Consider the following 12,399-nt stretch of genomic DNA (forward strand, 5'->3'; position numbering starts at 1 on the left):
ATGAGCCAGAGGCAGGTGCTGCAAGGTAGGGCCTGGAGCTGGCGGGGGCGCCTCGACGGGCTGGCGGCTGGGACAGCGGGAGCAGCGGGGCGACAGGGGCAAAGCGGGCGGCCAGCTCCACCGTGTCTTTGCCCCCGCAGTGTTCGAGCAATACCAAAAAGCCAGGACCCAGTTCGTGCAGATGGTGGCGGAGTTGGCGACCAGACCCCAAAACATAGAGACGCTGCAAAACGCGGGTGAGCACTCACCCTGAATCCTGGGGGTTGCGCACCTTCGGATCCGCGTTGCCCGGTGTCGCTCACCTCGCCTCTCTCGGAACTGCCGACCCCGCGGCCCTTGGTCGCTCTTCACTCCTCACCCCCGGTCCCTGGTTGCGCCGGTTCTCGGTTCCCACTCCTGGTCCCTCGCCGGGTCCAGTGCCCCAACGCTTGCTCGCGCCCCTACAGTCTGTTGGGCACAGATAAGAGGAGTGGGCGGGACGATGTGCCTAAGTTTCTGAAACCCCTTCGGAGGCTGTAAGAACATTCAGTCTCTTTAGCGGGTCTTTTGAGCGTGAGGCAGAGAGGGTAAATGCCAGATTGGTATGAAAGGGGCCCCAAGTTCCTATTTCTATCTTTATTGCAGCCAGGCAAGTGTCAGGTTGAAAGTCAATGCCATACGAATTGCCTGGAAGTATTTTACGTGAATGGGAATATGCCCTAATCGAACTCATTTTGTCCGGGTGCAGTTGCATGTCACCCTGCCTTTGATCACCTTCGACTTCCTCACAGCAAATGAATTCCAATGTGGTTGACACATTATTTCTTTCTTGAGTTGGTGAAAGAGGAATGATATAGATGAATCTTTTGCAAGCAACTCAAAGTAGGAAAGAACTGGCTTTGAGAAATCCCATGGTCTCCTCATTCCATCTCTGGGACCCGAGCTCGCCCACATGCTATAGTTGGTGTGTTGTTTGCATTTTCTCTAACATAAACAGATTAAGAAAATCTCTTCTTATTCTATTTATTCTTGGTTTACCATCTATATATGATGAGAGTGACTGTACCACCATCTGAACTCAAAGGTAACATTTTTTTTTTGGCTACTGTGTCATGAGAAGGGTGGTATAGTGGTTAAAACACTTGGCTTCTAACCAAAAGATTGGGGGTTAGAATCCATAAGCTCCTCTGGGGGAGAAAGATATGACAGTCTGTTTTATTTCATAAAGATGTAGCAGTGTGCTTCCGTAAAGATTTACAGCCTTGGAAATCCTATGGGGCAGTTCTGTTCTGTCAGAATATATGGCATTGGGTTTGATTTTGTTTTGGTGTCATGTGAAATCTTCAGCTTATATGATGTTATGGTAAAATGCACTGAAATTAGCATAGAATTAAAAATTAAGTATATTGACAGGCAAGCATGTATAGCATAATGTTTCTCTGGTTTTCTTTGAGGGAAGTTGCTACTACACCTATGTGGTGATTTGTTTTGTCAATGGAAATATGCTGTTAATTTCCTGTATGTTTTAACTGAGGGAGAAGGGCTGTATTTAGATTGGGGAAAGTGTGTTTGATTTTTTTTTCCAAACTCTTATTTTGTGACCTTTGTGAATGGACACTTATTACTTATATATCCTTAATTTCTAGACAGTATGTACACTTGAACTAAAGCATTTTTTTTTTAAAAAGCTGATATACAAGGGAGAATGATTGCTAGTCTTTCAAAAATTTAATAATAAATGATTAAGATATAGATAGCATTAAAGATAGGGTTGTTGTTGTTATTTGCCATCGAATCAGACCCCACTCATAGCAACCCCTCCTTGGGTTTCCGAGGCAGTATCACTACGGAGGTAGATTGCCCCATCTTCCTTCCGAGGAGTGGCTGGTGGATTTGAGCCACCGGCCTTCTGGTTAGCAGTTAGGTGCCTTAGGCACTATGCTACCAATCACTTTTTAGTGTTGTAGTGTCAGTTTACCTCTTCCATGAGTGTACAATATACAATCAAACCAAATTGTTGGGCTGAGTGACTTACAGTGTAAGTGATTTAGATAATTCAATTTTAAATAGCCAGCTGTTTCCACTTATGGCCTGGCCTATGGAAGAATGGTCTAGAAAGGGAATATAACTTAGTGTTTTGAAATTATCTACTTGATGACATGTAAAGATTTTTCTTTCCTTGGGAACTTAATGTATTTTATGTTATCTAGGTTAAATTTAAGTGTTCCTCTAGTGATTTTAAATATGGACAGATAATGAATCTAATATATTTATACCTTTAATTTACAAATTAGCCTGTAAGCTTTGTTATGAACACTTTTACTTCTTAATACTCACTAGTTTAACCATTCAAATGGTTTGTTCTTTAAAAAAAATCTCTATGGATTTAAACTTTTTTCAAATGAGCCACAATATGTGTGTATCTTATATATTAAGATCAAGATTTTTTTTTTTCTTTTTCCAGGCAGGTGCTTTTATTTTGGTAGTTAAAATATCAATATATTTGATTCCTTACTTAAATGTACTATGTATGTATCTGGGAAGATTTTTGTTGTTGTTTTCTTACTTTTTCCCCTACTAATAAACTACTTGTTCACTATATGTATCATAGATCTAAGCTAATGTGAAAAACATTTTCCATAGTGATCAAAGCAGTAGTTTACTTCTTGAGAATTTTTTCAGTGTGAAAGGAACATTAAAGGTGAAGATTATCAATGGAATTTTATTTTATTTTTTTATCTCTGATCCTCTTAATTGATTTTTGATATGCTAACAAGATAATTTGCCTTATTAAACATGTCTGAAAGAATTACTAAAGCAACTTAAAATTTTGGAAAAGCTCTTATTCAAAGTTTTTGGACAAGAATGATTTCTAATCAAAATTGTTACTAAAAACAATTGTGTATAATGTGTCTATATTGTGAAGTTTTTTTTAAAAAAATTATTAAGTTCTGGTTTTATCCTCCCAGAGTAAAAAAAACATAAAACATTTAAAGGTTTAATGTTTATTATGAAATAATCTTTATGTACTCTCAAATCCTGTATGTTCGGACCCTCCATCCATCTTATAGCTATTTAAGAATGAGTTTTGATACTTTCTCTCTTTGAGTAATTAGTAATGTATAACTGTAATAAGACAGATAATATACATTGTTACTTCTACCAGTTGTAGAATTTCAGCAGTTGGAGGTGGTTGGTTAGTTATAAAATGTAAGAAAGATGTTTTGTGGCATATTGGAATACTAGGCCAACTCTCAAGTCTGTTTAGGAGGCCTTCTAAAATAAGCTAATAAAAGTTCAAAGAAAATTATTTTTATACTGCTTAGCTATATAAAATAAACTCCTGGATCATCCATTTATATAAAAAATTTGAGGTAAAGTTTAAAATGATACTCTGTAGTATTTTACATATACTCTATAGTAAAGGTGTAAAACATGACATTATATTTCTGTACATTTTCAGAAGACTAGGAAGAGAAGTTTACATAACACTTTAAGTATACATCTGTTTGAAGCTAACTTGCAAATTGAGGCAATTCAATGGGTTCAGGATTCAAGAAAGTAAATAATATGTATTGTTGATACAAAATGATTTTAAATTACGTGTTTCCAGGATGAAAATCTTCAGATTAACTATCTGTTGTTGTTAAGTGCCGTTGAGTCAGTTCTAGCTCATAGTGACCCTGTGTACAACAGAATGAAACACTCTTGGTTTGGCACCATTCTTGCAGTCATTGCCATGTTTGAGCCCACCATTGCAGCCACTGTGTCCATTCATCTTGTTGAGTGTCTTTCCCTCTTTTTCCTGACTCTGTTTTACCAAGCATGATGTAGTTCTCCAAGGACTGGTCCCTCCTGATAACATGTCCAGAGTATGTGAGATAAAGTCTTGCCATCCTCATTTCTAAGGAGCATTCTGACTATACTTCTTCTGAGATTTGTTCATTCTTCTGGCAATTCATAGTAGTGTGTTCAGTATTCTTTGCCAGCACCATAATTCAGATACATCAGTCCTTCTTTTGTTTTCCTTACTCATTACCCGGCTTTCACATGTGTATGAGGTGATTGAACATATCCTGGCTTCGGTCAAGCTAACTTTGGTCCTCAAGGTGACATGTTTGCTTTTTAATACTTTATATAGAGAGGTCTTTTACAGCAGGTTTACCCAATACAGTATGCCATTTGATTTCTTGACTGCTACTTTCATGGGTGTTGATTAACTATCTAACATTTCAATATTCTATGAGAAAGAAAAGCTCCTAGTTAAGCATTTATAATATATTTCAAATACATCCTGGCATGTACCATAATTCTCTTACAATACTACTGTTCCAAAGGATATTGAAACTAAAAAAGAAAATTAGCAGAGCAACTGTAAAGCCTTTAATAAATCATTATATTTAAATTTGATGTATTTGGCAATATAAAAGGGATCTTACAGTTATGAATATAAAAGATGTATTTTTTAAATAAAATAGAATTAAAACATTCACTTAAAAAAAAAGGGATAGAGAGGTTTGCCGTATATGTTTAAGTGGAAAATATGCTGGGAGCTATTACATTTCTGAACTATATGCACTGAACATTATATCCTAAAAATAACATTGTTGAGAATTTTATTCTGTGCTCATACATGGACAGTTATCTGTTTTGTTATCTAAGAATTGGAACATAAATAGAAAATAATAGAGGGCTAGGGTCTCATTTTTTTTTAAGGAAAAACTGGACAATTAAAAAAGTCCAAGCTATAGATGAGCCTGTAAGAGTGTAGGGCGTACAAGTAGCCAATATTGTGGATTAAATTTTAATGTTCAGATTTAATGTTTCTGAAAAATTATTTTAGTATTTCATTATTCAACTTTACATTTGGATACTGCTATAGGGCTTTTGCACCTGTGCCTCAATCCTTTTTATACATATCTCTTTGCCTAACTAATTCCTATTCATTCTTTATAGCTCTGTTTAGATGTTCATTCCTCAGGGAAACCTTCCCTAAACCTTCATAGTAAGTTTAGTCTTTTGATTTATGCTTTCCTCACTCCTACTATTCCTCTTTCATAGTACTTATCACAATTGTAATTAATTATTTAGTTATTGTTTCTTTACTAACTATAATTCCCATGTCTAGCATAATGCTCTGAATATTGCAGATGTTCAAAATGTTTAAATAGACTGAATGTAGGAATATTTTTCTAAGTATTTTCAGTTAAAAAATTAGATTCTTTTAACAGCTCAGGTAAATAGGTAAGGTATCTTCTGTGTGGGTGGTTGTTGTTGTTAGGTGCCGTTGAGTCATGTCCGACTCATAGCAACCCTATGCACAGCAGAACGAAACACCGCCCGGTCCAGCGCCAGCTCCATTATCCTTGCTATACTTGAGCCCATCGTCGCAGCCACTGTGTCAATCCATCTTGTTGAGGGCCTTCCCCTCTTTTGTTGACCCTCCAACTTACCAAGCATGACATCCTCCAAGGAATGGTCCCTTCTGACAACATGACCAAAGTAGGTGAGACGAAGTCTGGCCATTCTCACTTCCAAGGAGCATTCTGGATGCACTTCCTCCAGGACAGACCTCTTAGTTCTTTTAGCAGTCCATGGTACTTTCAGTATTCTTCGCTAGCACCACAACTCAAAAGCATCAACTCTTCTTTGGTCTTCCTTATTCATTGTCCAGCTCTCACATGCATATGAGGCGATTGAAAATATCATGGCTTGTGTTAGGCTCACCTTAGTCCTCAAGGAGACATCCTTGCTCCTTAGCACTTGAAAGAGGTCGCTTGTAGCCAATTTGCCCAGTGCTATACGTCGTCTTATGTTGTGACTGCTGCATCCATTGACGTCGATTGTAGAGCAAGCAATGTGAAGTCTTTGAGAACTTCAGACTTTTCTCCATTTATCGTGATGCTGCTTATAGGTCCAGTTGTGAGGATTTTTTTTTTTTTTTCCTTTTTTTTTTTTTATTAGGATTTGGGTGAAGATTTACAGAGTAAATTCACTTTTCATACAGCAGTTCACGTATACTTTGTCTCATGTCATTGACCAAAATTTACAATGCAGCAGCTCCCCTCCCACTTCCTCCCCATAGTTACCTCCTCCCTTCATACACTTCGAGAGGCCCATTGTCTGCCAACCCTGTATATGATCTTGGATACACTCACCATTTAGACATACATAATTGTTTAGCTTGTTCACCCATCTATCCGTCCCTATACCCATGTTTGCTTTCATTGACAACTCAGTATTGTATTTACCAAGGGGTTCATATTTGTTGTTTGTACTGCCCATGTAACTCTCTCTGTCTTTCTCATCCTCAATGCTGCCATATTGGTCACTCACATTTGGTACATTGCCCTTCTCTTCACCCAAATCAATATTTATCTCTATCTATCTAACAGCATTCCCTCCCCTTCCCTCCCCTTCCCTCCCACCCCTGGTAACCAACAAAGAAAATGTCCTCCAATATATAAACCTTTCCTTAACTTTCACAATAACGGACTAATACAATATTTGTCCTTTTGTGACTGACTTATTTCGCTCAGCATAATGTCCTCCAAGTTCATCCACGTTATGCGGTGTTTTGCAGATTCTGCATTATTCTTTAGCGTTGCATAGTATTCCATTGTGTGAATGTACCAAAGTTTGGTGATCCATTCCTCAGTTGTTGGACATCTAGGTTGTTTCCAAGTTTTGGCTATTGTAAATAGTGCTGCGATGAACATCGGTGTGCATATATCTGTTCTTGTTACGGCTCTCACTTCTTTAGGGTATATACCTAGTAATGGGATGGCTGGGTCAAATGGTATTTGTATTTCCAACTTTTGAAGGAATCGCCATACTGCTTTCCACAATGGTTGTACCATTTTACAGTCCCACCAGCAGTGTATGAGAGTCCCAATCTCTCCACAACCTCGCCAGCATTTGTTATTTTCTGTCTTGTTGAACTTTGCTACTAGTGCTGGAGCAAGATGGTATCTCATTGTTGTTTTGATTTGCATCTCTCTAATAGCTAATGATCGTGAGCATTTCTTCATATGTTTGTTGGCCGCTTGAATATCCTCCTTGGTGAAGTGTCTATTCATGTCTTCTGCCCATTTTTTAATTGGATTGTTTGTCTTTTTGTTATTGAGGCGTTGGAGTGTTCTATAAATTCTAGAGATAAGTCCCTTGTCAGATATGTTATTACCAGTTGTGAGGATTTTTGTTTTCTTTTGTAATCCATACTAAAGACTGTATTCTTCAATCGTCATCTGTAAGTGCCTCAAGTCATCCTCACTTTCAGCAAGCAAAGTTGTATTGTCATCATATTTCAGGCTGTTTATGATTCTTCCTCCAATCTTGATGCCATGTTCTTCTTTATATAGTCCAGCTTCTCAGATTATTTGCTCAGCATACAGATTGAATAAGTGTGGGGAAAGGATACAACCCTGATGCACTCCTTTCTTGATTTTAAACCATGCAGTGTCCCCTTATTCTGTTTGAACAACAGCTTCCTGGTCAATATACAGGTTCCTCATGAGCACAATCAAGTGTTCTAGAATTGCTGTTCTTCTCAGTGTCATCCACAATTTGTTATGATCTACGCAGTCAAATGCCTTTGCATAGTCAATAAAACACAAGTAAACATCTTTCTGGTATTCTTCGCTTTGAGCCAGGATCCATCTGACAGCAGCTATGATATCCCTTCTTCTACATCCTCTTCTGAATCCAGCTTACACCTCTGGAAGTTCTCTGTATATACTGTGCAACTGTTTTTGAATTATCTTCAGTAAGATCTTACTTGCGTGTGATATTAATGATACTGTTTGGTAATTTCCACATTCTGTGGGATCACCTTTCTTTGGAATGTGCACAAATATGGATCTCTTCCAGGCAGTTGGCCAGGTAGCTGTCTTCCAAATCTCTTGGCATAACTGAGTGAGTGCCTCCAGTGGGGCATCTGTTTGTTGAAACATCTCAGTGGGTATTCTGTCAATTTCTGGAGCCTTGTTCTTCGCCAATTCCTTCAGTTCAGCTTTTACTTCTTCCTTCAGTACCATTGGTTCTTGATCATACGGCACCTCCTGAAATGGATGAAGATCTACCAGTTCTTTTTGGTATAGTGACTCTGTGTATTCCTTCCATCATCTTTTGATATTTTCTGCATCATTCAATGTTTTGCCCATAGAATCTTTCAATATTGCAACTTGAGGCTTAAATTTTTTCCTTAGTTCTTTCAGCTTGAGAAATGCCCAGCATGTCTTTCCTTTTTGGTTTTGTAACTCCTCCAGGTCTTTGCACATTTCATTATAGCAATTGGCTTTGTCTGCTGGAGCTGCTCTTTGAAAGCTTCTATTCAGTTATTTTATCTTGTCATTTCTTCCTTTTGCTTTAGCTACTCTCCTCTCAAGAGTAAGTTTCAGAGTCTCTTCTGTCATCCATTTTGGTCTTCTTTTTTTGTCTTTTTAGTGACCTCTTGCTTTCTTAATGGATGATGTTCTTGATGTCATCCCACAATTCTTCTGGTTTTCGGTCCTTGGTATTCAATGCATCAAATCTATTCTTTAGATGGTCTCTAATTTCAGGAGGGATATATTCAAGATCATATTTTTGCTCTTGTGGACTTGTTTTAACTGTCTTTTAACTTGAAGTTGAACTTGCATATGAGCGGTTGATGGTCTGTTCCACAATCAGCTCCTGGCCTGGTTTTGGCTGAAGATATTGAGCTTTTCCATCACCTCTTGCCACAGGTGTAGTCAATTTGATTCCTCTAAGGAGGAGCTCTGGTGGCGTAGTGCCTAAGGCAGTTTGCTTCTAAGAAAAGTCTTATCAAACCAGGAACTCTTTAAAATCATCCAGGGAAAAAAGTCTGTAATCCACTGGAAATTCAGAATCAATATAGTACTTAAACAGAGCTGTTACACTGAGAATGTACCTGAAATAAAAGAGAGTTCAGAGGGAAAACTTACTTAGAGCCTAGGGTGATACACTGCAACTGAGTGACTCTTCTCCTGGGCATTGAGAGCATGTGAATTCAAGTTCCATAAAGGTAGAATTCCATGTGGTACGTCCCACTGCCACTGAGTTGATTCTGACTCACAGTGACCCTGTAGGACAGAGTAGAACAGAAACAGACTGCCTCTCATCTTTCTCCTGCAGAGCAGCTTGTGGGTTTGATCTGCCAACCTTTTGCTTAGCAGCCAAATGATTTAACTACTGCACGGTCAGAGCTCCTATAAAGGTAGAGAGGTACTTGATATTTGTTGGTTAATTAATGTGAATGTACTGTATACTTAACACTTCTTCCCTTTGTTATTTATTTAATCATGCATTGTGTGAAGTAGTTTTCTTTCATGTTTATTGTGGGCAGAACTTTGGGATTTCAAATGTGAGGACATGTACTGACCCTAGTAGAAGTACAAGGCTGCATCTTTTTTTTTTTTTTTTTTAAATTGTGATTTGGGTGAAAGTTTACAGAGAAAATTCATTTTCCATACAGCAGTTCATACATATTTTGTCTCATGACATTGACTGCAATTCCCTGCAGTGAAACAGCTTTCTTCCCACTTCCTGCCTTTGGTTACCTCTTCCTTGAATCCTGCCCTCCTGTGCACTCCTACGTTCCTGAGCTGTCTCCCTGTGCAAACACTGCCCTTCTGTTCTCCCCATGATTGATTGCTCCAAGTAGTGTAATGTAAACATTTACCTGATGTAAATGTTCAGCCCATATGCCTGTCTGTTGTTTGGCTGGAACTCAGAAGAGGGAGTTTGATTCCAGACCTGAAGGGTAGCTAGGGGCCATAGTCTCAGGGGTCTCACCAGGCTATATCAGACAAGCAAATCTGGTCTTTTTTTCCAAATGATTTTGAGTTTTGTTCCACATTGTTCTCCCACTCTATCGAGAATCTTGTGCACTGATCCCCCTCCAAGTGGTTGACAATGGTAGCTGGGCACCATCTAGTTCTGGTCATATAAGCTAAGGATCGCATGGTCTACCAGTCCCTTTGACTAATTGTTTCCATGTGTCTTTGGTTTTCCTTCTTCTTTGCTCTGGACGAGGAGAGACCCATCATTGCATCTGCATCTAGATGGCCATTGGCAAGCTTTTAAGACCCCAGTCATTATTCACCAAAGTAGGATGTAGAACAGTGTTTTTGTGTAGTATGTTATGTGAATTGAGGTTGGTGTCCCCTGTCACCATAGTGTCCAGCAGGGCTGCATCTTGAAAAAAAAATTGAACTTACCTTGTAGTGAGTGGAATGGCCTGTCTGAGTAAAAGCCATACTTCCCTAATTTTGAAATTGAAATCTTGTTTTTGCCATATACCTCATGTTTTCGCCTGTAAGAGTAGTTCAATTTTAAATTTATTGTTTATTCAGCTTCTTTTAAAAGTCTAGGGGAAAAAAGTGATATTTATATATGTGTGTGTGTCTTCAAAGGATATGATCTCTATCCACTTTTGTGTATATTCTGAGTTCTGTGTTATTCACTACTAAATTATGTACATAGACTAGATTATTTTAGTATTCCTTAGAAATTTCTTTGTAGAATTAATTCAATAATATATCCTCTTTTTTTTTTTTTAAATTGAGGGGTTATTTAAACAGTAGACACAGATTTTTCCATAGCTTCTTTAAATCTATCATTGAAGATATTTTCCATTTTTTTTGGTTGAGTATTCTTCATATGACGATACATTCTTTTATTCACAAATATGCATTAACTCTTATATGTCAATCTTAGGTGCTAAGTATGAAATTTCAGGAAAAATAAATTGTTCCTACTTCCATTTACTTCACAGAGTATTTCACTTTTAACTTTTATTACCAGGAAACATAACACTATATTCAGAGCTCCATTGCATGCAGCAACTATTCCTAACCTATGTTTCTGATAAAACTATCAGCCTCCCTGCCACGTAGTTCATAATCATTAACTATGTATACATATTCTTTAAACTATCTTGAAATATTTTATTTCCATATTTTTTTTTCTTTATTGTCTATAAGTTGAGCCATGGGATTGAGTTCAGTTTAAGGCTTGAAGGATGACTAAGGGCCATAGTCTTGGGGGTTCTGCCAGTCTCTGTCAGACCAGAAAGCCTGGTCTTTTTTATGATTTTGCATTTTATTCCACATTTTCCCCACATTATTCAGGTCCTTCTATTGTGATCCTCTTCAGAGCAGTGGGCAGTGGTAGCGAGGCACCATCTGGTTCTTCTGATCAGTTTTGTGCAGGCTGTGGTACACATGGTCCATTTGCCCTTCAGACTAATTATTTCCATGCATCTTTGATTTTCTTCACTCAAAATATTTTAGAGTAGGTAGATCATTAATAAATTATTCCATTTGAAAATAGACTTTTAAACTGAATGCCTTCCAAGTGTTTCCCCATCATGTATTACCCATGAGACATTTGGTGTAGATAATCCTGTTAGTACTATTCTATTTACTCTCTATACCAACTCCATTCCTAGAAATCCCAGTCTTTTTCTAGCAGGTTGGTGTATTAGGTATAACATACTGGCAAATGAAGACAGGATTAATTTAGAATTTACAGCTCTGGTGGTGTAGCGCCTAGGGCATTTGACGGCTAATCAGATGGCTCATGGTTCAAACCTACCAGCCACTCCTCAGAAGGAAGACTGTGCAGTCTACCTCTATAGAGATATCGCTTCAGAAACTCAAGAAGGGTTCACTATAAGTTGAAATCAATGTGACAGCAGTGAGTTTGTTTTTTTGGTTTAGAAGACTTTTAGATTAAACTAGAATTATATCTATGTGAGGTGGTTTTAAGTAAAGGACCAGTTTAAATGGCCCAGTGAATTCCTTAAAGCTTCAAGAATTTAATAATACAGTAAAACCTGTGAAAGGCAGAACTTGTGTAAGGTAGAAGCTTATCAGGAAAGGAAAATACATACATTTTCTACTAGAGAAGAATGGTAAGACTGTACTGTGTTAAAGGTGGAAAACTTATGAGACCTGAAAAAACAAGGCAGTCCTGTCAAGTCTGGCTGTCAGGTTTCTCTGTATTTAGTGACTTAGGAGCTCTGGTAGTGTAGTGCCTAAGGCATCTGAGTGCTAACCAGAAGGCTGGTGGTTCAAACCCACCAGCCACTCCTTGGAAGGAAGATAGGGCAATCTACTTCTGTAGTGATACTGCCTTGGAAACCCAAGGAGGGGTCGCTATGAGTTGGGTCTGACTCAACGGCACATAACAACAACAACATTATCTCATATGGTATAGTGGTTAAAGCATTTAGTTGCTAACCAGAAGGTCAGTGGTTCAAATCCACCAGCCACTCCACAGAAGAAAGATGAGACAATCTGCTTCCATAAAGATTTACAGTCTTGGGAACCCAGTGAGAGTCGCTATGAGTTGGGCTTGACTCAGTGGCAGTGAGTTTGGTTTTGGTTTTGGTATACCTCATGTACCTAAAAGAAA

The 12,399-nt window shown here is 38.2% G+C and overlaps 1 protein-coding gene across 1 annotated transcript in view; it reads left to right on the top strand.

Annotated features, from left to right (window-relative positions):
- The window catches only part of SPAG6 (sperm associated antigen 6), a 127,416-nt gene continuing 115,017 nt past the window's right edge, over positions 1–12,399 (top strand). The window contains exons 1-2 of the mRNA XM_007936362.2: positions 1–25; positions 141–236. Coding sequence (XP_007934553.1) covers positions 1–25; positions 141–236 — 121 coding nt within the window. The remainder of the gene's footprint in view (positions 26–140; positions 237–12,399) is intronic.

Source organism: Orycteropus afer, unplaced genomic scaffold (assembly GCF_000298275.1).
Source record: "Orycteropus afer afer isolate SDZICR_OR568_19922 unplaced genomic scaffold, OryAfe1.0 scaffold00035, whole genome shotgun sequence".
Lineage (NCBI taxonomy): Eukaryota > Metazoa > Chordata > Mammalia > Tubulidentata > Orycteropodidae > Orycteropus > Orycteropus afer.